At 40.2% G+C, this 25,931-nt stretch overlaps 1 protein-coding gene across 1 annotated transcript in view; it reads left to right on the forward strand.

The window, feature by feature from the left end:
* The window catches only part of CPM (carboxypeptidase M), a 75,578-nt gene extending 65,304 nt beyond the window's left edge, over nt 1–10,274 (forward strand). Inside the window, exons 8-9 of the mRNA XM_069584685.1 lie at nt 4,894–5,042; nt 7,150–10,274. Of these exons, the coding sequence (XP_069440786.1) occupies nt 4,894–5,042; nt 7,150–7,392 (392 nt within the window). The 3' untranslated portion in view covers nt 7,393–10,274. The remainder of the gene's footprint in view (nt 1–4,893; nt 5,043–7,149) is intronic.
* The last annotated feature ends 15,657 nt before the right edge of the window (nt 10,275–25,931 follow it).

The following is a 25,931-nucleotide window of genomic DNA, read 5'->3' on the forward strand; positions in this document are numbered from 1 at the left end:
CACAAGCTATCTTGCATAAATGCACAGATTTTCCAAGCAGTAGGAAGACTATAAGCTAGTTCAGAGGCCTAAGGAAGGAAGACCTAAGCATAGCTTCTTTCCTCACATATTCTTGCTCCTGAGGAACAAAGTTGAATTGAGATCCCAGCAATTTATGTAGTGTATCTATTCAACTTCAGACTTACATAGCTGTGGTCTTTCGATTCCTTTGTATCATTTTTCTCATCCAAATAAGAAAGAGAAGGATTAAGAAATGGATTAATATTTGTTGAGCCTCCTCTTGTATTTGATCTTCATGACAATCCTGGAAGGTATATACATATGATGCCCATTTTATAGGTGATGGAATTGAGGCTTGGGAATGTTAAGTGACTTGGGACATAATGTAAATCTCTCTTCAAAAAATGAATGCCACTGAAATTCAATGAATAAATGCAGAATCAGGTTACTAAATTATGACTGATTTTAACAGTTGAGTAGTACCTAAAGACCAAAAGGATACATATGACCCTTGAACAACACATGTATGAACTGCATGAATACACTTATATGCGTGGGGTGGGGTGGGGGGCTGGTTTCATTTTTTCACTAAATATCTACTCTAGTAATACCCAGTTCATGGTTGGTGGACTCTGCCAGCGCTGAGAGCACCAACCATAAAGCTGTATGTGGATTTTCAACTGTGTGGAGGGTCGATGTCCCTAACACTTGCATTGCTCAAAGGTTAGCTCTAGTAGGAATAAGTATAAATGGAACCAATTTTTTTTAATGCAAAAGAGGAAAAAATCAAAGTGGAGGTTTACATTTGATTACATTTTATGTCATTAAGATAACATGACTTGTCAATGAAATAGACTGAGATGGGAAAATAGGATTTAAAATGAGTGGAGTCTTAAAATATATATGGCCTTTTATTAACTGTATTCTTAAAATTTCAAGGTGTCAAGAATACAGCTTGGTCTAATGTATCATTTAAGGCCTATGTTTCCTTATTGATTCTCTAACTGATCTGTTCAGTGATGAAAGTGGGGTATTAAAGTTCCCTACTATTACTGTCAATCTCTCCTTTTGCGGCTGTTGGTATTTTCCTTATATATTGAGGTGGTCCTATGCTGGGTGCCTATGTATTTACAGTTGTCATATCTTCTTAGGTTGATTCCTTGATCATTGTGTAGTGTCCGTCTTTGGCTCTTACAACAGTCTTTCCCCCATTCTGTCTTCTGGCTTACTCATCCATCCTTCTGCCTGTTACTCCATTGATTCCTTCTAGGGTACTGTTTCATTTCATTGATTGTAACTTTTCATCTCTTTGTTCTTTAGTTCTAGGTTTTTGTTGAACATTTCTTGTATCTTCTCAATCTATGCCTCCATTCTTTTTCTGAGATCTTGGAATATCTTTTCTATCATTACTCCGAATTCTTTTTCAGATAGATTGCCTATCTCCCCTTCAATTAGTTTTTGTCCTGGCATTTTATCTTGTTCACTCATCTGGGACATAGTTCTCTGCCACTCTGTCTGACTTTCTGTGATTGCAGCTTCCATTCAACAGGCTGCAGGGTTGTAGCTCTTCTTGCTTCTGCTGTTGGCCTCCTGGTAGATGAGGCTGTTTAAGAGGCTTGTACAGGCTTCCGGGTGTGAGGGACTGAGTTTTGCCCATTGTGGGTGGATATGAGTTTTGTCCCTCTGGTGGGCAGGGCTGTGTCAGGGTGTGTGGTTAGTGGGCAGCTATGTGCTCAAGAAGACATTAAACAGTCTGTCTGCTGATGGGTGAGGCTGTATTCCTACCATTTTGATTATTTGACCTGGGCTTCCCAGCATTGGTGCCTACAGGCTTTTGGGCAGGGACAAGTCTTGGTGAGAAAATGGCAGCCTTCCCGAGGGCTCGTGCCAATGAAAACTCCCCAGAACTACCACTTCAGTGTCCCTGTCCCTGCAGTGAGCCACAGCCATCACCCCCACCTCCACGGCAGACCCTGCAATACTGGCAGGTAAGTCTGGCCCAGTCGATTATGAGGTCTTTGCTTCTTTCCTGGGTTCTGGTGCGTATGAGACCCTGTGCATGCCTGCCAATAATGGAATTTTTGTTTCCCCTAGTTTTGTGGAATTCCTGCTATCAAACCCCACTGGCCTTGAAAGCTAGATTCTCTAGGGATGACTCCTTCCCATTGCCCAACTCCCAGGCTGGGAAGCCTGATACGGAGCTCAGAACTTTCAATCCTATAGAATTTCTGTGGTATAATTATTTTGAAGCCTATGGGTCACCCACCCAACATGTATGGGATTTGGTTTCATCAGGATTGTACCTCCCACCTGCTGTCTTGCTGTGGCTTCTTCCTTTTCTTTGAAGGTAGGGTATCTCTTTTGGTAGATTCCAGGGTTTTTTTTGGTCAGTGGTGTTTCCATAAGAGGTGAGCCTGTCCTTCTACTCCACCATCTTGTCACCTAATAACAGTGAACTTAAATGTGCAGCTCTAGGTCAGAAGTTCAATACCAGTCTCGCTGGGCTTAAAGTCCAGGTGTCAGCAGGACTGGTTCCTTCCAGAGACTCTTGAAACATATAGCCTTGAAAATGAGAGGGCATGCATACATGAGACCCACAAAGCTATAGCAAACTGAGAAACGGTTCTTCAAGGAATCACACAGACTTACCTGGCTATCCCCCAGGACCTCGTGCTAAGGCAGCTGATGGAAAAGTGCCCAGCCTTTCTGTGAAAGAAGCCTAGTTGCCTGTCTGAAAGCTTCAGCCTGAGGGGCAGTCATTTCATTTAACGCATATCTAGGGGTCAGCTGAAATACTCTCCGAAGATGGAGGCTGCCATCTCTGCCCTGTCCCTCCACCTCCCTGCAGGATCCCAGTGTCTCCTGGAAAGGAGTCTGTGCACTTGTCTGGTGCCCTGTTTTCTACAGCTGCCACCCCTTCATTTCCTGGTTCTGTTTGACCAGCAGGGCTTTTGTTCATGGATCCCACGGGACTGTAACAAACAGAAAAGGAGTTCTTAACCAGCTGTGCCCAGGACACAAGGGGAGAGGCAGCAGTGGAAAACAAAAACAGTCTTCCGGAGAAAGAGGACCATTAGTTTGTCTTCATAGTTGTGGCTTAAGGAGCAGGCTTCTAATTAAATTTACATCTAGTGGCTGACTACAGTCCTCTCTAGATGTCACTGGGCACCATCTTCACTCTCAACTTGTCTTCAAGAAAGGAGCTTGTATACCTTTCTAGCCCCTTGGCTTTTGTGGCTACTACCCAGAGAACACATTCTTTCCTGGCCTGATTCTCACGAGTTCAAAGAGATGATATCAAACAAAGAAATGGTTCTTAACTGGCTGTCACCCCAGGGCTCAGTGCAAAAGCAATAGACAGAAACACTCATCTCCCAGCCTTCCCCGAAAGAGATATATTTGTATACCTTCAAAGCTGCTGTCTGAGGGTTTGGCTTCCAGTACACCTGAACCTTTGTGCAAAATATTCCCCTTTGAGACACTAACAGGCCTTGGCATACTCTCAACTATGGGAATCATTAAGACTAAAGTAAGCAGCTTGGGTAATCACAAAGATTGGAGACAAAACCCAGAGCTGGGGTAGGGTTGAATAGTAAATTCATCTCTTACATGAACCCACTCCTTCAAGACTGGGAGCGATGGTTGTTTTATCTAATACATATAAACCAACACAGTGTCAGCACAGAGGACTACGTTCCAAATCAAACAACAAGATAAAACCCCAGAAAAGAGCTTAATGAAATAGAGGTAAGTGATGTACATGATAGAGTTCAAAACAGTGGTCATAAAGATGCTCCCTGAGTTCAGCAGAACTATGCATGAACAAAATAATTTCAACAGAAAGAAAATATAAGAAAGTACCAAACAGAAGTCATGGAGCTGAAAAATAAATACAGTGGAGGGGTACAACAACACACGAGCTGAGACGGGAGAAAGGAAAGTAAATCCAAGGACAGGACAATGGAATTCATCCAATCATAGCAGCGAAAAGAAAAAGAATGAAAAAGAGTGAAGACGGCCTAAAGAACTTACGAGACAACATCAAGCAGGCCAACATTTACATTACAGGAATCCCAGAAGGTGCAGACACAGAAAACTTACTTGAAGGAAAAAAAGGCTGAAAAGTTCCCTAACCTGGAACTTCCTAGAAGGAAGCAGACATCCAGATCAAGGAAGCCTGGAGAATTCCAAATAAACCAAAAGAGACCCACATCAAGACATATTGTAATTAATATGTCAAAAGTTAAAGACAAATAAGAGATATCACCTTACCCCTGGTAGAACGGCTGTTGTCAAAGGACAAGAAGTAACAAGTGTTGGCAGGGATGTGGAGAAAAGAGAACCCTTCTGCACTATTGACAGGAATGTAAATTGGTGCAGCACTATGGAAACAGTATGGAGCGTCTAAGAAAAACTAGAAACAGAACTACTATATGATCCAGTAATTCTACTTAAGGGTATTTATCCAAAAGAAATGGAAGCAACTTAATCAGATGGATAAATAGATAGAGAAAATGTGGTATGTTTAAATAAGTCCTGGGGAGGTAGTATACAGCACGGTAAATATAGTTAATACTGTATTGTATACTTGAAATTTGCTAAGAAAGTAAAATAAAAGTTATCACCACGCAAAAAAGGTGTAACTATGTTAACTGAGCATATTTTGGTGAATACTTCACAGTACATATATATATTTAGCCATGTTGTATACCTAAGGCTAATATATTTTTATTATATCTCAATTTTTTTTAAAGTTTACCATCCCTTCTCAAATACTCTATTAACTCAGAATAGCTAATACATATTGGGCTTATTTTTCTAAACAATTATAAGAATTTTTTTTTTCTTACGCCATAAAATGTGGTATTAACACAATTCTTTTTTGTCTTGCAGGTGTAAAGGGCCAAGTGTTTGATCAGAATGAGACTCCATTATCCAATGTAACTGTAGAAGTCCAAGACAGAAAACATATCTGCCCCTATAGAACCAACAAATTTGGAGAGTATTACCTCCTCCTCTTGCCTGGATCCTATGTAATAGAGGTAAGAATACAATGCTAGTTACTGTTATTAAAATACTATAGAACTCAATACGTACTCACCTAGAAAGAATCTAAAATAAGTCTGGAATATGCAAAAGGAGATACATCAGGACAGAATAAAAAGTCAATGTCAGATTTGCATCTGTCAGAGGGAGTGGGTAAAGTGGCAATAGTAAAAACAAACTCAAAATCATGTTTTCTCCCCAACTGGAAATTTTTTTAAATAGAAGCCAAATCACATTTCTCATGATAAAAAATTGAAAAAACCCTATAGAAACAACCAACATAGTCAAAGTTCTTCCAAGGTTCATGAAATACCAGTTTAACACCTATTCCATGAACCATAATCTCTACTATTAAAAAACTGACTGGGACACAAGTTCCTTAGAATTCATTACAAATAAAATTTGATCCACAAAGTCTACCAGTATATTAAATGACATATTTTTGCAGCCTTCTCATAAGCAGATGAAGGTGTTTTTCAATCAATCCAAGTAAAATTCCAGATTTTAATTCTATTTAGATGAATGTTTATGAGGCTTTTCTTCTGTAAGGATACATGGCCTAGTTTGAAGCTGAGTGGGTTTATGCAAATGAACTAAATGAATAAGTAGCTGATTTAGTAGGCCAGATTGTGCCTCTTCCTTTTTGATGTGGCTTCCTCTAGAATGTCAAGTCATATCTAGTTTATTTAATGGGTCTAATGCCAGCCATAGCATACATTCCATACAGAGCTATTCCTGAGAAGGTAGTCATTTATTCTGTAGTAAAAACTGGCTTTGTAGTTACTTTGTCTTTAGGACATAAAAAAAGGCATGATTTTCAGTTTGTACAACTCTGTAGGATTAGAAACTCCCGCTCCAGAAAGTGAAAGTGAAGTCGCTCAGTCGTGTCTGACTCTTTGCGACCCCGTGGACTGTAACCCACCAGGCTTCTCCATCCATGGGATTCTCCAGGCAAGAATACTGAAGTGGGTTGCCATTTCCTTCTCCAGGGGATCTTCCCAATCCAGGGGTTATTCCCAAAGTGCCCAGCACACTTGGAGTGAGGTGCTCATCCTTTTCTTGAGTGTCTCTCCTCCTACTGAGGAGATAAACAGAACTGGAAAGACCCAACTTACTATGAATCTTTGCCTAAAAAAGGCCCTTTTTTCCCTGGGACATTTTCATTATATGAAAAAAAAAGGGTTTTCCTTGTGGTGAATCTAAATTGTTTTTATGCAGTCCCATATATAAGCCACATCTTGCATATATGTATAACAGATTCACTTTGCTGTACACCTGAAACAAAAAACTTGTAAATCAACTGTACTCTAATAAAATTTAAAGTTATAAATTGTTGACTTCCAATTAGTTAGACTAACGCAGCACAAATCATCTTTAGTCTAGGACAAAAGGAAAAGGTAAGACTGTGGAAGCTGAGATGAATAACTAAATACAGGCTGGTTAGTGGTCATGTAAATGTTATTCCCCATTCTCTTCTCCCACTACCATATATAATGAAAGCATTTCTCAGTAAATAACAGTCCATAGTTTAGCGTTTGTTGTTATTTTCCTGATCATTTCCTCCACCAAAAAGATAAACCTAGCTGAAGATTCAGATTTGTGGACAAAACCAGGTAAAATCAAAGCTTTTTAAGGAAGCAATAACATTTATACACACACACACACAGAAATATATAAAATCAGTTGCAGGAAAATGGAATAAATTGAGAAAAGATTTCCATGTAAATAATCTAGATTCCGAATCAGGATAGCAAGTAGAGATTGGGACAAAGAGAAACAGTCAACTCTTTTACCTTTGCAATCCATGATAAATGATGGGGACAGAAATCAGTCTGTTGCTTTCAAATTCTGACATCTCCAGATAAAGGAGCTGTCTTTATTTCACTTTGTAATTCTCAGCAACGGCATTAACCACAGTACTCCATATCAGCAGGATAACTCATTCAGCGAGCAGGACTGACGCTGTTTCTACGCCCAGGGAGACCTGGCAGGTTGTTACGTGTGTTTCATAAAGGCTGCATTTTAGTGGATATCAGGGTTTTCAGTGCTGGCACCACAAAACATCTGAAATCACTCAGATAACTGTTTCTTGTTTCCTCTCAGGTTACAGTCCCTGGACATGATCCACATCTCACAAAGGTGACTATTCCCCCCAAATCCCAGAACTTCAGTGCTCTTAAAAAGGATATTTTACTTCCATTCAGAGGGCAATTGGATCATATCACAGAATCAAATCCTTTATGTCCCAGGATTCCTCTTTACAGTGAACTGCAAGGCCACTCAGCTGCAACAAAACCCAGTCTGTTCTTATTTTTAGTGATTCTTTTTCACATATTGTTCAAATAAAGCAAAATGTGAAACTCAACCCCCATCATCACCTGGAATCAGGGATTAATCATGCCAGGTTACTGCAACTCTTAACTCCCTCTGTGGGACCTTGATTGGATAAACTCCATGATCCTTCCCTAAGAAGAGAAATGTTTGTTTTCAAATCCTGCAACGACCAATGTACGGTGATAATGAAAGGAATGATTTAGTCTTAATGTGGAAGATACCTGCCCATCAAGTGCTGCTCACTTACACTTAATCTTGAAGTGGTCTTAGAAATTTATAAGAAGTTAAACTTGAGAAGCTAAAAAAAGTTCCTGCAAGGGAAAAAAAAAACAACTAATTTTGTATACAGACAGCCATTTGAATATAAGCAATGAAGATGAATATTTATTGATTACCTATTACATACATGGGTCGGGAAGATCCCCTGGAGGAGGAAATGGCAATCCACTCCAATATTCTTGCCTGAAAAATCCCATGGACAGAGGAGCTTGGCGGGGCTACAGTGCAAAGGGTTGCAGCGTGGGACACAGCTGAGTGAGCATATAGCATACTGCTAACACATGCAAGGCCTTGCCACGTGTGCTCCGTGTGAAGAGATGGTGCCATATATAATTTTCAGTACAGGGAGAAATGACATAGGACTGGGAATATTAAGTTCTGCCAACGTTCTAAGGAAATGTAAGAGAAAATAGGCAACCATGTCCCAGAAGCCCAAGAAAATACAGACCTGATGGGATGACAAATTTGTCTACAGAGCCCCCAAAATAATAGGTTAAGTAAGGGTCCCTGCCTTTCTGAAACCAGATGCCACAGTCCTCAGGTATGCTGATGACCCCCAAATGCCAGACTTCAGACTCAGGTCTGACTGCCCACTGGACACATCTACCTGGATGTGACCCATAGATACCTCAAATTCATTATGTTGAAAAATTGTACATACTTTTCTCCCCAGAGCTGCTTTCCCTCCTGCATTCTCTGTCTCAGTTACTGATAGCACCAAACTAAAAACCTGGAAGTCCCCCTTAATACCTCCTCCTGCTCCTTCATCCCCTCTATTCAGTCAGTCCCTGACTTTCATTTACAATAATAACAAAGATTGTTATCAAATAACAATATGAAAGGAATTTTAAAGGATTCAAATTATTATTATTCAAATTCAAATATGAAATCATTCCTTTCATATGTTATCAAATAGCAAAGATTTCAAATAACAATAAAGATTGTTGTTTGTGTTGGTTGATTCTACATTCTCTTCATGGCTACTAACCCCACCAGGTTTAGGCCATCATAACTCACTTGCACCACAGCAACAGCTTTACTGGTCCCTTGCTCCCAGCCTTCTCCTCTTCAAATGCAACCTCCATGTAGCACTAGGGAAAGGGGTCTATTTAAAACAATCAGCAATCAACTGCATATAGTTCCTACACACATAACATGCCGTGTGTGTTCCCTGTGTCTGGCAGTGCCATTCTGACCCGCTACATTTTCTTTCCCACTCCACCTTTAAAACTCAGTTAAGGCTGTCTATTGGGTGCAGAGTTTCTGTTTAAGGTAAGGAAGTCCTGAAAATAGTGATGATGGGTGTACAACATTGTAAAGAATTTAATGCCATTGAATTATATACTCAAACTGGTTAAAATGGTAGATTTTATGTATGAAGATAGTAACTATTATATATTAAAATAATGTTTCATAAGGTGCTTTGTGATAATGTACTCTACAAAGTGAAGGTTTCAAGGCATACATGCTAAATTAAAAGATGTAAATTACATCTTTCTTACTTGCTGATGTGAAACTGCGACAAAAATAAAGACTAGTCTGTTAAGAGTAAACAAGTAAAACTTAAAGATCGATGATTCCCTTTAAAAAAAAACAAAAGGAAACCTCAGTTCAGGTTTCAATTCCCTTAGGAAGCCTTTGCTGCCCGTTGTCCCATTTCACTTCTCAGTTTCATTGCGCCGCACGCCCCACCCCCGCCACCCACAGCCACCCATTGATCTGAGGGCCCTGCCTCTTTGCTCCCCAAATCACACAGGTTACTTCTGTTATGGGACTTACCACACTGTATTATGATCTGCTTCCATGGCTGATTTTCTCTGGTGTGAGGTCTTTGAGACCAAGGTCTACTTAATTTGTTTGGAAAATTTATTTATTCTCAAATCCTAGCACACGGTGAGAACTGAATAAGTGAACTAAGTGCTCCAGCAAACTGCTATTCTTAAAACATTATATATACAAATTAGGTTAAAGGGGTCGGGCGGTTATCAAACAGAAAAATATAGCAACTATGGCAAGCAGATTTCTGACTGCTGTGTATTCCTCATGGAAAGTGAGTTGCTTTAGTTCTTATTTTAAATTGAAAGTTCTATACGATCTGGAAACAAAGTATCTTTTCCTAGGGAATATAGAAAAATGAACATAGCATATTGTTTCACTGTAACAGGGAAAGTTGCTTATTGAGAAATCTGGTTCTTATTCTACACAGTGATAATACAGTTGATGCCTATTTTATGACTGATTTAGACTGGGTGGAAGGGGAGAAAATTTTGGTTCAAGAGAAAAAAGTTTACAGCACCTAAAGCAGAAATTTGGGGAGACGTCTAACTTCATTACAGACGTTTACATTATATCACTGATAAGTAGGCATTGTACTGTATTGACCATAAATTGTTTTATCATACTTTAGCATATGAACTACTCCATAGCCTTTTATAGATATTGCATAAGATGATTTTACAAGTTTTCGCAGTGACTTTCTTTTGTACTATAATTAAGAAAACATACAAATTGTCTAAAACTATAAAGTCTTGTTGGGTAGGGGTCATGACTACCTCTGAATTCAGTAAAAATCAGAATATTTCTGATTCTCAATAAAGAATTAATATTCCTATAAATGAGTGCTGCTTCTTTCCATTATGTTACTTTGAAACCACATACTTACACCAGTGTACAAAGTCCACATACCAGAAAGAACTGATTGTCATCAAACAAAGCCTGGGAAAGACCAAATCTAATGACCTTTTATGTGGCAATAATATTGCAATAACTCTTCAAAGCCTAGATAGCCCTTCCAGGAGAGCTTACATGACATATATTCATCCAAATTAGTTTGTGCATGGGTCGGATAATGGATGAAAAGTATGCCTACTGACACAAAAAACATACTACATGCACAAAAAAAATCTTTGGAAAATTCCCAGTGCACATTAATGTAGTAAAGGGTCTGAGAAATCATGCAGGAAAAAAGTGGATTCCTCCAACGGACTCAGCCATGGAACCTTTGCTTGAATAATTTAGGCTAGTGCCATCTCTTAAGAACTGACTTATCCAGATTTCCAAACACATTTTGGGAAATGCTGATATAGGGAAGGGGCTTTTGTCCTAAATAATGTCTTATTGATTTCAAAGTGCTTTTGAAACAGAAAAAGAATTTGCCTCTTCTAGGAGTTAGAAAACTAATAGCCCTAACCCTCATTCCTTCATTGATGCAACCTCTTAACACTGAATTTCTAGTCATAGGGCAGAGAAGTTGGACGTGTCTATATGCCCCCTGAAACATGCTAAACAAATAATAGTTTAAATGAGACAAGACTGAGGAGGAACTAATTTATAGGTACCAATTATTTAAAAGTGATAAGTGTCTCAATTTAAAAATAAATTGGGGACAGTTTTTCTATTTTCAGAAGGAAAGGAAAAGGAAAGAGAGGGAGGAAAGAGAGGGCAACACGGGAGACCTGGGTTCAATCCCTGGGTCGGGAAGATCCTCTGAAGAAGGAAATGGCAACCCACTCCAGTACTCTTGCCTGGAAAATTCCATGGATGGAGAAGCCTGGTGGGCTACAGTCCATGGGGTCACAAAGAGTCAGACACAACTGAGTGACTTCATTATATAGACATGCCTTTAGCAGTTTCCTGGTATATCTTACCTAGACTTTGATACTTAAAAAAAAAAAAATTTCTGGCTGCATCACAACCAAGGTGAGATCATAGTTACCCAACCAGGGATTGAACCCACACCCCCTGCAGTGAAAGTGTAGAGTCTTAAACACTGGACCCCTAGAAGTCCCTGGATTTTGATACTTAAATTTGCAGCTCCTTATAGCATTCTTTACTCCCATTACACCTTCCAAAGCAAAATACAATTTTTAAATAAACTAAGTTTTAAAATAATAGACATAGAGGGAAAAAGTTAAAGAAGGTAAATTCTAAAAAGGATTAGTCCAGGGGGCTTTTCTGCAGTCTCAGTGGTGGCGTCTGCCTGCCGATGCAGGGCTCCATCCCTGATTCAGGAAGATCCCACATGCTGTGGAGCAACCAAGGCTGTGTGCCACAACTACTGAGCCTGGGCTCGAGAGCCCAGGAGCCGAAACTCCTGAAGCCTGCACGCCCTAGAGCCTGTGCTCTGCAACGAGAGAAGCCACTGCAATAAGCAGCAGCCTGAGCACTGCAACTAGACAGCGGCACCCACCGGCTGGAACTACAGAAATTCTGAGCACAGCAACCAAGATCCAGTACAGCCAAAAGTAACTAACTAATGCATTAGCCCACATTTGGGGATGGTAGTATGTTTTTGTTTTTCCTCCATTTTTGAAATTTTCCACTTGCTACTTTGGTAATGAAAGAAGTGTTAGTCACTCAGTCGTGTTCAACTCTTTGCAATCCCATGGACTGTTGCCCACCAGGCTCCTCTGTCCATGCAATTCTCCAGGCAAGAATACTGGAGTGGATAGCCATTCCCTTCTCCAGGGGATCTTCCCCATCCAGGGACTGAACCCAGGTCTTCCCACATTGTAGGCAGATTCTTTACTGTCTGAGCCACCAGGGAAAGAAATATGACTGATTTAAAGAATGGAACCTCAAATTTCAGAACACCAGCTTATACAACTGCTACACATCCTTACATATTCATGGAGATTTCCAGAGCTTATATGAAAATAACAGTTGATTTAACTTAGGTTAAATTTTTTTCTAATTGATCAAGTTAAGGATATGTTCTTCAACATGAAAGCATAGTATTATTACATACAGTATTTATCTCATGAAACCCTTAAGGGTGACTAGTGAAGGATTTATGTGTAATAGAATTTGTATTATTTCTTTGCTTTCTAGTCTGGCAATCTGTCTTGTGGGAGTATTCTGTGCATACTGTTAGGAGTCTACCTACCATTAGTGATGCCTTCTGAGAATGCCCAATGCGGTGCCTGCATCTGGTGGTTAAAGGAATTAATTACAGAGATTTGGTCTTCTCACATGTCTCTTAGGAAAAAAAAATAAATGATTGTGAGAAAAGGTGAAAAAAGTATTAATACAGAGAGATGCTCTGTTTTTAACTGGGAAAGTTATTCTATTACACATCTGACACTATATCAACTTTTTAAGATCACTGTTTCATTAGAATGTTTCTCATCATTTAAGTAATAATTTATTGCATGGACAATAACAACTGTCTTTTCCTCTTGTAAATTTGAGAAAGCTGCACAGCTGATTTCCCTGCCAAGCAATATCCTTTACTGAATGCCTACTGTGCACAGGATACAGGACATGAGGCCCCCGGGGTTAGAAGACAACTCAAAATGATGTTATAATCTGCTGTGGAGAGAAGATACAAAGCAGCAAGGCAGTGACTGTAAATGTGAGTAGAGTACTCAGGCAACACAGGTGAAAAAATGGGGGTGAGTTGAATTCAAATCTAGATCAGTGGACTTGTGGTCGTAATGGATGCAAGGAGAATATGATTAAAAGAAGTCCCTCCCACTGGCCAGACTCCATTCCAGGATTTGTATTTATTGTCTCTAATTCTAATTAAAAGATGCTTACTCCTTAGAAGGAAAGTTATGACCAACCTAGATAGCATATTCAAAAGCAGAAACATTACTTTGCCAACAAAGGTCCGTCTAGTCAAGGCTATGGTTTTTCCAGTGGTCACGTATGGATGTGAGAGTTGGACTGTGAAGAAGGCTGAGCGCCGAAGAATTGATGCTTTTGAACTGTGGTGTTGGAGAAGACTCTTGAGAGTCCCTTGGACTGCAAGGAGATCCAACCAGTCCATTCTAAAGATCAGTCCTGGGTGTTCTTTGGAAAGAATGATGCTAAAGCTGAAACTCCAGTATTTTGGCCACCTTGTGCGAAGAGTTGATTCATTGGAAAAGACTCTGATGCTGGCAGGGATTGGAGGCAGGAGGAGAAGGGGACGACAGAGGATGAGATGGCTGGATGGCATTACTGACTCGATGGACATGAGTTGGTGAGGGACAGGGAGGCCTGGCATGCTGCAGTCCATGGGGTCGCAAAGAGTTGGACACGACTGAGCGACTGAACTGAACTGAACTGAATTCTAAGGCCACTAAGGCAAGTAAGCACCAGATCTGCTATCTGAATTTAGCCTGTCCCACCCCACTAGGATGAAAATGAAGTCATGAGAAACTCAGGAGGCAAATGAGCTTTGCTGCCGCAGGAAACCTGAGAGAGAGGTGAAAAGAAAGCTTTCATAGAGAGCTCTACAAGTCTAGAATGACTGGGCAAACATCTGAGATAACGTCCAACAAGCAGGAAAATTACTGAAGGGTTTTTTTTCAATATTTAAATCAGGGAAGTGACATGAGATATCTGTAAATTATCTATAAATGAATTTTTTTTTTAATGTGGTAAGGTCAATCTAGGCAGATGTTACTGTGATCTTAGAGGAAGACCTAGTACAGGATGTGGCCTGGGAAGGTGTGAACCAAAAATAAGCATATAAAAATACTGAAACTTAACTGAGAAATAAATGAAATTCACCTAACATGATAGTAAAAAAAATCTTCTGAAAAGGTTGACATTTTGAAATTTGGAATATGAAAGATATTTTGATAAGCTGACCTTAAGTAGTTGGGTAAATATCTAAATAGTTGTATTCTGAAGGCAGATCTGTAGGACTGAAACAAGGATAAGAGGGCAACATTGGGAACTCCCTGGTGGTCCAGTGGTTAAGACTCCCTGCTTTCACTGCCATGGACCCAGGTTCCATCCCCGGTGGAGGAACTAAGACTTTGTAAGCCATGCTGAGAGAGAGAGAGAAGGTAATATCTATCAATTTTTTAAAACAGGAATTTTAAAAGGAGAGTTTTAGAAGAGAATGGTAAGAATTCAAGGATGTTTTCGGATCACCACGCTCCTAAAAACAATCAATGATGGTGCTTTTATCCAAAATAATAATTTGTAACAATATATTAATATATAATTTCACATGCATTTCATACAAACTACTAACCACATGGGGACTCTCACAATTGCTTGTCACTTCACACTGCCCTTGTTCTATTTTCTGTTTTCCTTTGCTAGTTCCTGTTAATAGTTCATTATATAATTTGCCATTATGTTAAACACTTCTGAGCAACTTCTAAATGTGCTGGTGCTTTCAGATATTTATCTTTTTAAAGCAGTATTTGTAAATGTCAAAAATTCCCTATATTATAGAAAACCGGCTGTGTGATAGACAATATGGCCACAAACTTTTAAACTAGTTTTTAAACAAATTACTAAAATATAATTTTTGTAAATATTACTAATTTTTTTAGTAAATCAAATAAAAAAATTTAGTAAACTAAATCAAAAAACACAATTCAGAATCCAAATAACCAGAAAATGCAACTATCACCTTTTCACAATACAATGAATATTTGCAGTTACTATCATGAACCTACAGATCTAATCAGTAGCTTTAAAACATTTATTAAAAGTACTCACCTACAGCCAGACATCCTGGAGTGTGAAGTCAAGTGGGTCTTAGGAAGCATTACTATGAACAAAGCTAGTGGAGGTGATAGGATTTCAGTTGAACTACTTAAAATCCTAAAAGATGATGCTGTTAGAAATGTACTCAATATGTCAGCAAATTTGGAAAACACAGCAGTGGCCACAGGACGGGTAAGTTTTCATTCCAATCCCATAGAAAGGCAATGCCAAAGAATGTTCAAACTACCATACAATTAATTCATTTCACATGCTAGCAAAGTAATGCTCAAAATCCTTGAAGCTAGGTTTCTACACTACGTGAACCAAGAACTTTCAGATATACATGTTGGATTTAGAAAAGGCAGGGCAACCAGAGATCAAATTGCCAACATCTGCTGGATCACAGAAAAAGCAAGGGAATTTCCCCAAAAATCTACTTCTGCTTCATTGACTATGCGAAAGCCTTTAACTGTATGGATCACAACAAACTGGAAAATTCTTAGAGATGGGAATACCAGACCACCTGACCTGTCTCCTGAGAAACATGTATGCAGGTCAAGAAGCAACAGTTAGAACTGGACATGGAATGGACTGGTTCAGAATTGGGAAAGGAATGCAAAGCTGTATATTGTCACCCCGCTTATTTAACTTATATGCATAGTACATCATGAGAAACACTGGGCTGGATGAAGCACAAGCTGGAATCAAGATTGCCAGGAGAAATATCAGTAACCTCAGATATGCAGAAGACACCACCTTAATGGCAGAAACCAAAAAGAAATTAAAGAGCCTCTTGATGGTGAAAGAGGAGAGTGAAAAAGCTGGCTTAAAACAACAGTCAAAAAACAATGATCATGGCATTCAGTCCCATCACTTCATGGCAAATAGAAGGGCTGAAAAAGTGGAAACAGTGACAGAGTTTATTTTCTTGGGTTCTAAAATCAAGACAGTGACTGCAGCCATGAAATTAAAAGACATTTGCTCCTTGGGAGAAAATCTATGACAAACGTAGATAGCTTATAAAAAAGCAGAGACATCAATTTCCCAACAAAGGTCTATATGTAAACCAAAGCCATGGTTTTTCCTTTTCATACTGTTTGTGGGGTTCTCAAAGCAAGAATACTGAAGTGGTTTGCCATTCCCTTCTCCAGTGAACCACATTTTATCAGGCCCTAACTAGCAGGGACATGCCCTTCAGATTGCCAATATCAATAACCTCAGATATGCAGATGACACCACCCTTATGGCAGAAAGTGAAGAGGAACTAAAAAGCCTCTTGATGAAAGTGAAAGAGGAGAGTGAAAAAGTTGGCTTAAAACTCAACATTCAGAAAACTAAGATCATGGCATCCGATCCCATCAATTCATGGCAAATAGATGGGAAAACAGTGGAAATGGTGGCTGACTTTATTTTGGGGGGCTCCAAAATCACTGCAGATGGTAACTGCAGTCATGAAATTAAAAGATGCTTACTACTTGGAAGGAAAGTTATGACCAAACTAGACAGCATATTAAAAAGCAGAGACATTTTACTTTGCCAACAAAGGTCCACCTAGTAAAGGCTATGGTTTTTCCAGTAATTACGGACTATAAAGAAAGCTGAGCACTGAAGAATTGACGCTTTTGAACTGTGGTGTTGGAGAAGACTCTTGAGTCCCTTGGACTGCAAGGAGATCCAACCAGTCCATCCTAAAGATCAGTCCTGAGTGTTCATTGGAAGGACTGATGTTGAAGCTGAAACTCCAATACTTTGGCCACCTGATGTGAAGACTTGACTCATTGGAAAAAGACTCTGATGCTGGAAAAGATAGATGCTTGAAAGCAGGAGGAGAAGGCGATGACACAGGATGAGATGGTTGGCTGGCATCACTGACTCAATGGACATGAGTTTGGGTAAACTCCAGGAGTTGGTGATGGACAGGGAGGCCTGGAGTGCTGCAGGCCACGGGGTTGCAAAGAGTCGGACACGGCTGAGTGACTGAACTGAAGCTTCAATACTTTGGCCACCTGATGCATAGAGTTGACTAACTGAAAAGACCCTGATCCTGGGAAAAATCGAGGGCAAGAGAAGGGAGTGACAGAGGATGAAATGGTTAGATGTCATCACTGAGTTTGAGGAATCTCAAGGAGATAGTGATGGACAGAAAAGCCTGGAGTGCTGCATTTCATGGGGTCACAAAGAGTTGGATACAACTTAGCAGTTGAAGAACATGGTTTTTCCAGTAGTCATGTATGGATGTGAGAGTTGGACCATAAAGAAGGCTGAGCGCCAAAGAACTAATGCTTTCAAATTGTGGTGCTGGAGAACTCTTGAGAGTCCCATGGACAGCAAGGAGATCAAACCAGTCAATCCTAAAGGAAATCAACCCTGAATAAGTACCTTAGCGACTGAACAATGAAAAATAAAAAATCAGACTTACCAACTGAACAAAGTTAAAAACCTAAACTAAGTTACGCCAACAGCTAATCTTGGTTTGGCTTTGGGACCCACAATCTCCTGCTTTAAAGCCAGCTCAAGACTCATGTCCCAGTGCTTAGACTTATTCAATATCAACTCCTATTAAGCACCTGTATGTATATCCCAGTCAAGAAGACATTCTTGGCCTCATGGAATTTAGGTTCACAGACAACACAGAGAAGTCACATGCGATTACAACAGTACCTTTCATGCTGACAAGTGACAGGGTAGCTAATCCTAGTCCCATCCATGCCCTAGCTACATCCCTTTCAGACTGTTCAGAATTACCACTTGCTGAGAAACTACTTAAGCCAGCCTGCCGTATGGTAACAAAAGTGAACAAAATAGGGAGACAACAGCATTTCGTGGCCCTACTAAATTGTGTCATTATTCTCAAGTTGGTCTTATTCCATGCCTTACAAGCTCCCAGCTGGGTCACGCTGCCCATATATGTGTACTTCCATAGTGGGCAGGCATGGCCATTCTAAAAGCAGCAGCATACTTACACTAGTGCCTTTGATTACCCAAATAAATGATATTCAAATATAATTTTTAACAAAACTCATTATAATGGAGATGTGGCCAAAATAGCCACAGATAGGAAGACCCTGAGCTCACCTCCTCCTACAGGAACACCAAAATTACAACAGGGAAACTACTGATGAGAAAAGCTGGAAGACTAGCAGCAAATATCTTCAATCAAAGATCCAGAAAAGGAACTGTAACAAGACATGTAAGAGGGCCTGTGATGCGATATAGCTAAAACTCATAGCCCCAGGTGAACGACCCACAAATTGGAGGACACTTAAAAGTTGCAGAAGTTCTCCCATGGAGTGAGTGGTCCAAGCCCCACAATGGGCTCCCCAGCCCAGAGAATCCTGCACCAGGATGGGCCCTTAGAACATCTGGCTTTAAAGACCAATAGGGCTTACTTCTGGGAGAGCCAGAGGACTGTGGGAAACAGAGACCCCCACTCTTAAAGATGCACACAAGCCCTCACACATTCCAGGACTCTGGCCAGAAGCAGCAATTTGCAAGGAGCCTGAGTCAGATCCACCATCTGATCTTGGAGTTTCCTGGTGAGGCAGGAGGCAACTGCAGCTTGTCCTAGGGACACAGACACTGGCACAACTCTTTGGGAACTTGTTCTATCACATGAACACTGGTGCTGGCAAGTGCCATTTTGGAGTCCTCTCTCCAGCTTATTAGCTTCAGGATCCAGCCCCTCCCACCAGCCTCTTGGCATCAGTATTAGGATGCCCAGGCCAAGCAACTAACCAGGTGGAGAAACAGTCCCACCAACAACAGGCCTGCTGCCTTATGATCCCAAGCCCATAGTCAACCCAGGACCTGGCTATCTCTACCAGAGGGCTCGGACCCTGGTTGGGTCCACCAATGGGCACTACTCACAGGACAAAGCTCACCCATCAGTGGGTGGAGCCAGGATTCTATGGGCACCACTCCACACACCAGCAGGACAAAACATCAGCTCTGGGACCTCCAGGACCCTGGGCTAAAGACCTCAGGGGCTGGATCTACCTCCCAGTGAGTAAGCATTAACCCCAAGACACCCTGGGCCTTGGCCCTGCCCACCAGCAAGCAGACACCAGATCTAGGACTACTTCAGCCCTGCGCCCTACCGTATCAAGATCCAGCCCACCTACCAGTAGGCCTGTACCTGCCACAGGACCCCTTGGGCCCAAGCCTGCACAGCAGCAGGCTAAAACCAGCTCTGGGACGCCTTGGGACCCTCAGTCAGCTGGTCCAGGATACAGTCCCACCTACCAGCAGAACACTACCAGCTCTAGGACTTTCGGGGCCTTGCAGCCAGAGACCTGAGAACCCAGTTCTGCCCACCAGTGAGTTGGCATTAGCTCCAGCACTGTCTCCCTGCAAGACACCACCAGCCCCAAGAAGCCCCAATCCCACCCACCAGCAGGCAGACACCAACTCCAAGACACCTTGTAACCCTCAGCCAGCTGCCCACTCATTCACCAGTAAGCCAACACCACACCTCAGACCTGGCAGCCAGCTGTCACCAACTGGCCCCGCCCACAAGCAAGCCAACATTAGACCTGAGACACATTTACCCCTTCATTCCCCACAACCCCCGACGCCACTTCACTCACTCCACTGGTGGACTAGCTGGAGTCCAGGATCCCCTAAAGCTCCACAGCCAGCAGCCTTGTAATCCAGCCCCACCCACCAGCAAATGGCAGCCTCTGCACAAGGCAAGGCCTGGAAACCAACCGGGCTTGGGCCAGCCACATCCATCAGACAGCCCACAGTAATCAGCCCACCACAACAGAAGAGTTCAGGCACAAATAGGGGTGCCTCTATGGCATACAGCCCTAGTCACCAGGCAATGATCACAGTGATGTTCCACACCTGAGACAAAGTGCTGTGGGTGAACAGAGCAAAATGTTAAGAGAGTTTTAACAAAGCATGATAAAATATAAAGAGGAGCCAGAGACGAAGAATATAGTAACTGAAATAAAAAATACACTAGAAGGAATCAATAGCAGATTAGACGATACAGAGGAATGGATCCACAAGCTAGAAGACAGCAGTGGGACTCACTGGAGCTGAACGTGAAAAGAGCAAGCAAACAAAAAGAAATGAGGACATCCGTGTTCACAGCAGCATTATTACAATAGCCAAGGTATGGAAGCAACCCAGGTGTCCATCAACAAATGAACAGATAAGATATGGTGTGTACACACACACACACACACAGTGGGATACCACTTAGCTGTAAGAGAATGAAACTGCTGTTTGCAACAACATGAATGGACATGAACCATGTTATGTTTAGTAAAGTCAGTCAGAAAAAAGCCAAAATAATGTATGCTATCACTTATAAGGGGAGTTTAAAAAAATAAAACTTGTGAATATAACAAAAAGAAACATATAGAAAACAAGCTAGTGTTTACCAGAGGGGTGAGGGGAAAAGGAAGAGAGGACAAGATAGGGGTAGAAGATTAAGAGGTTATCTGCATATCTGAGGTGACTGATATTTCTCCTGGCAATCTTGATTCCAGCTTGTGTTTCTTCCAGTCCAGCGTTTCTCATGATGTACTCTGCATAGAAGTTAAACAAGCAGGGTGACAATATACAGCCTTGACGTACTCCTTTTCCTATTTGGAACCAGTCTGTTGTTCCATGTTCAGTTCTAACTGTTGCTTCCTAACCTGCATACAGGTTTCTCAAGAGGCAGGTCAAGTGGTCTGGTATTCCCATCTCTTTCAGAAATTTTCCAGTTTATTGTGATCCACAGTCAAAGGCTTTGGCATAGTCAATAAAACAGAAATAGATGTTTTTTCTGGAATTCTCTTGCTTTTTCCATGATCCAGTGGATGTTGGCAATTTGATCTCTGGTTCCTCTGCCTTTTCTAAAACCAGCTTGAACATCTGGAAGTTCACGGTTCACGTATTGCTGAAGGCTGGCTTGGAGAATTTTGAGCATTACTTTACTAGCATGTGAGATGAGTGCAATTGTGCGGTAGTTTGAGCATTCTTTGGCATTGCCTTTCTTTGGGATTGGAATGAAAACTGACCTTTTTCAGTCCTGTGGCCACTGCTGAGTTTTCCAAATTTGCACTTTGACAGCATTATCTTTCAGGATTTGCAATAGCTCAACTGGAATTCCATCACCTCCACTAGCTTTGTTTGTAGTGATGCTTTCTAAGGCCCACTTGACTTCACATTTCAGGATGTCTGGCTCTAGATGAGTGATCACACCATCGTGATTATCCAGGTCATGAAGATCTTTTTTGTACAATTCTTCTGTGTATGCTTGCCTCCTCTTCTTAATATCTTCTGATTCTGTTAGGTCCATACCATTTCTGTCCTTTATCGAGCCCATCTTTGCATGAAATATTCCCTTGGTATCTCTAATTTTCTTGAAGAGATCTCTAGTCTTTCCCATTTTACTCTTTTCCTCTATTTCTTTGCATTGATCGCTGAAGCACTATAGTGCATTGATCTTCTCTCTTCTTGCTATTCTTTGGAACTCTGCATTTAGATGCTTGTATCTTTACTTTTCTCCTTTGCTTTTCACTTCTCTTCTTTTCACAGCTATTTGTAAGTCCTCCCCAGAAAGCCATTTTGCTTTTTTGCATTTCTTTTCCATGAGGATGGTCTTGATCCCTGTCTCCTGTACAATATCATGAACCTCATTCCACAGTTCATCAGGCACTGTATCTATCAGATCTAGGCCCTTGTATCTATTTCTCACTTCCACTGTATAATCATAAGGGATTTGATTTAGGTCATACCTGAATGGTCTAGAGATTTTCCACACCACAAAACAAGTTTCCATAAATTTAACAAAACTGAAATCATATCATCTTCTGACTACAATGTTATGAGACTAGAAAATACAAACAAGGGAGAAAAAAACTGCAAAAAACACACACACACACACACACACACAAACATTCCAAAACTATTAACAAAATGGCCATAAGTACCTATCAGTAATCACATTAAATGTAAATATGTTGCTAAACAACATGCTACTAATCAATGGATCACTGAAGATTATCAACAAAAAAAGGAACTTAAAAATACCCGGAAATGAAAACAAAAACGTAACAATCCAACTCTGTGTGATGCAGCCAAAGCAGTCCTAATGGAAGTTTACAGTGCTACAAGCTCATCTCAGGAAAGGAAAAACCTCAAATAAACAACCTATTCTTACATCTAAAAGAACTAGAGAAGGGAGAACAAATAAAACCCAAAGTGAGCAGAAGGAAAGGAATTAAAAGATTAGAGCAGAAATAAGAGAGACAGAGATTTAAAACACAAGAGATTAAGGAAACTAAGAGCTGGTTCTCTGAAAAGATAAAATTGATTAACCAGTCTCAACAACAAAAGAAAGCCCAAATCAATAAAATCAGAAATGAAAAGGGGAAAGTTACAATTGACACCACAGAATTACAAAAAGGATCATAACAGATTACAACAATTATATACTGATAAACGGACAACCTCAAAGAAACGATAAATTCCTAGAAATGTACAATGTCCTCAGACTGAACTAAGAACAAATAAAAATGTGAACAAACCAATTACCAGGAATAACACTGAATCAGTAATAAAACAACTTTCAGAAAAGAGAGTTCAGGACCAGACTGCTTCACAGGTGAATTCTATCCTCCAGAGAAGAGTTAATATCTATTCTTCTCAAACTATTTCCAAAAAACTGTAGAGGAAGTAACATTTCCTCAACTCACTCTACAAGACCAGTATCATCCTGCTACAAAAGCCAAATGAAGATAACACTAAAAAAGAAATTTACAGGTCAGTATCACTGATGAACACACATGCAAAAATTCTTAAAATATTAGCAAACAGAATTCAACAATTCATTAAAAGGATCATACACCAAGATCAAATGTCATTTATCCCAGGGATGGACTAATACCTGCAAATTAATCAAAGGGATACACATTAACAAACTGAAGAACAAAAATCATATGATCATCTCAACAGATGTAGAAAAATATGACAAAATTCAACATCCATTTATGATAGAAACTCAACAAAGTGGTATAGAAGAAACATACCTCAAAACAATAAAGGCCATAAATGACAAGCCCACAGCTAACATCATACTCAATGGTGAAAAGGCAAAAGCATCTTCTCTAACATTAGGAACACAACAGTGATGTCCACTCCTGCCACTTTCATTCAAGACATCATTGGAAGTCCTAGTCGTAGCAATCAGGTAGGAAAGAGAAATAGAATCCAAATTGCAAAAAAGTAAACTGTCGCTGCTTACAGATGACATACTATACATAGAAAATCCTGGAATTCCCTAGTGGTGGTCTAGTGGTGAGGATTTGGTGGCCCTGGGTTGGATTTCTGATCAGGGAACAAAGATCCTGCAAGTCACACAGAACACCAAAGAAAATTCTCAAGATGCCAACAGAAATTACTATAGCTCAATGAATTTGGTAAAGCTGCCAGAGACAAAAATCAATATACAGACACCTGTTGCATTTATATACACTAACAACAAACCATCAGAAAGAGAAATTAGGAAACAATCCCATTTAGAACTGCATCAAAAGGAATAAAATATTTAAGACTAAGGTAACTAAGGAGGTTAAAGACCTGTACTGAGAAACTACAGGACATCAATAAAAGAAACTGAAGATGATATAGATAAATGGAAAGACATACGGTGTTCACGGACTGGAAGGATTTGTTAAAACGACTATATACTACTCAAGGAACTCTACAGATCAATTCAATCCTTATTAAAATATTAATGGTATTTTTCACAGAACTACAGCTAATTAAACAACTTGTATGAGAAAACACATAAGAAAACACATACACACACAATGGTATTTTTCATTGAGAACACACACACACACAGACACCCTGAACAGCCAAAATGGTATTTTTCACTGAGAACACACATGCCCTGAACAGCCAAAAGTCTTGAGGAAAAACAAGCAAGCTGAGGGCCTCACACTCCCTGGTTCAAACCATACTATAATGCTATAGTCATCGTAACAGGATAGTACTGGCACAAAAACAGACACATAGGTCAATGGAACAGAATACAGAGCCCAGAAATAAACCCACACTTATCGTTACTTAACCTATGACAAAGTGGCAAGGATATACAATGAGAAAAACACAACACTTCAATAAGGGGTGTTGGGGGATTCCTTGGTGGTCTAGTGCTTAAGAATCTGCCTTGCAACGCAAGGGACACCAGTCCAGTCCCTGGTCCAGGAAGATCCCACATGCTGCGAGGCAACTAAGCTCATATGCCACCAACTACTGAGCCTTCAAGCCCTAGAGCCAGTGCTCAGCAACAAGAGAAGCCACCGCAACGAGAAGCCCTCGCACTGTAACTACAGAGCAGTCTCCTCTCACCACAACTAGAGAAAGCCCATGTGCAGCAACCAAGACCAGCACAACCAAAAATAAAATATTCTGAAAAAGCAGTGTTAGGAAATCTGGACAACTACATGCAAAAGAAACTGGCCTACTCTCTCACACCATTCACAAAAATAAATTCAAAATAGATTAAGTTCAATAAAAACAAGCCTACTGAAAACTGGGCAGAGGATCTGAACAGATGTTTCTCCAAAAACGACATACAGATGGCCAACAGGGACATGAAAAGATGCTCAACATCACTACTCAGGGAAATGAAAATCAAAGTCTCAATGAGATCTCACCTCACACCTATCAGAATGGCTATTATCAAGACAGCAAATAAGGTGGAAAAATAGAGCTACCATATCATCCAGCAACTCCACTCCAGGCATAGGCCTTGAAAAGCCAAAAGCACCAATTTAAAAATTTACATGCACTTCAATGTTTGCAGCACTATTTACAGCAGCAAAGATACGAAAGCAACCCAAGTACCCATCAATGCACAATGAGTAAAGATATAGAGATGTAGTATACACACACTGTACAAGACTAGCCATAAACAAGATCTTACCATTTGCAAGAATATGGATGGACCTAGAGGGTATTATGCCAAGTGAAATACGTGCATGCTTTCACTATATGTGGAATCTAAAACATGAACGCATCATCATCAGAAAGTGGTGGTTGCCACAGAGATCAAAGGAGGAAAGAAGTAAGTGAAGGAGATTAACAGGTACAAATACTTAGTTGCAAAGTAAATGACTCAGGTGTGAAATGTACAGTGTATGATTAACAGGCAATAACTACGTAACATCTTTGCACAGTACATAACGAGACATTGTATTCATTTGAAAATGTATAGAATACCACATGACTTTGTTGTATAACAGGAACACAGTATTGTAGGTCTTTATAGTTCCCAACAAAACCAAACAAACAGAAAAAGATTTGTGGTTACCAGATGGGGAGTTAGGGGAGGGGAAATGGACGAAGGCAGTAAAAAGGTACAAACTTCCAGTTGTAAGCACTAAAGATATAATGCGCAACATGATAAATGTAATTAACACTGCTGTACGTTCTACATTAAAGTTAAGAGAATAAACCCTGAGTTCTCATCACAAGAATAAAAGTTTTCTATCATTATAATTTATCTAATGGCTGTCCACTAAACTTACTGAAATAATCATTTAGTTATTAATAAGTCAAATCATTATGCTGTAACATCTTACAGCAGAGTACTGTATGTCTATTATATCTCAATAAAACGAGTAAAAAACTCATTCTGGGAAAACTGCTTATAGGATCCAATAGCCACATTTTTTTAAACAATTCTTAAGCACTCAGTACATCTTTTATTTGTAAATCAATAAATACATATGCTACATCAAAATATTTAGACAATCAAGACTGCATTAGTAATCCATGTGTATGTTGAATGAAATTATTTGCAGCAGTTTGAATGTTTTGTAAGGAGCATA

The sequence above is a fragment of the Ovis canadensis genome, chromosome 3 (genome assembly GCF_042477335.2).
Source record: "Ovis canadensis isolate MfBH-ARS-UI-01 breed Bighorn chromosome 3, ARS-UI_OviCan_v2, whole genome shotgun sequence".
Lineage (NCBI taxonomy): Eukaryota > Metazoa > Chordata > Mammalia > Artiodactyla > Bovidae > Ovis > Ovis canadensis.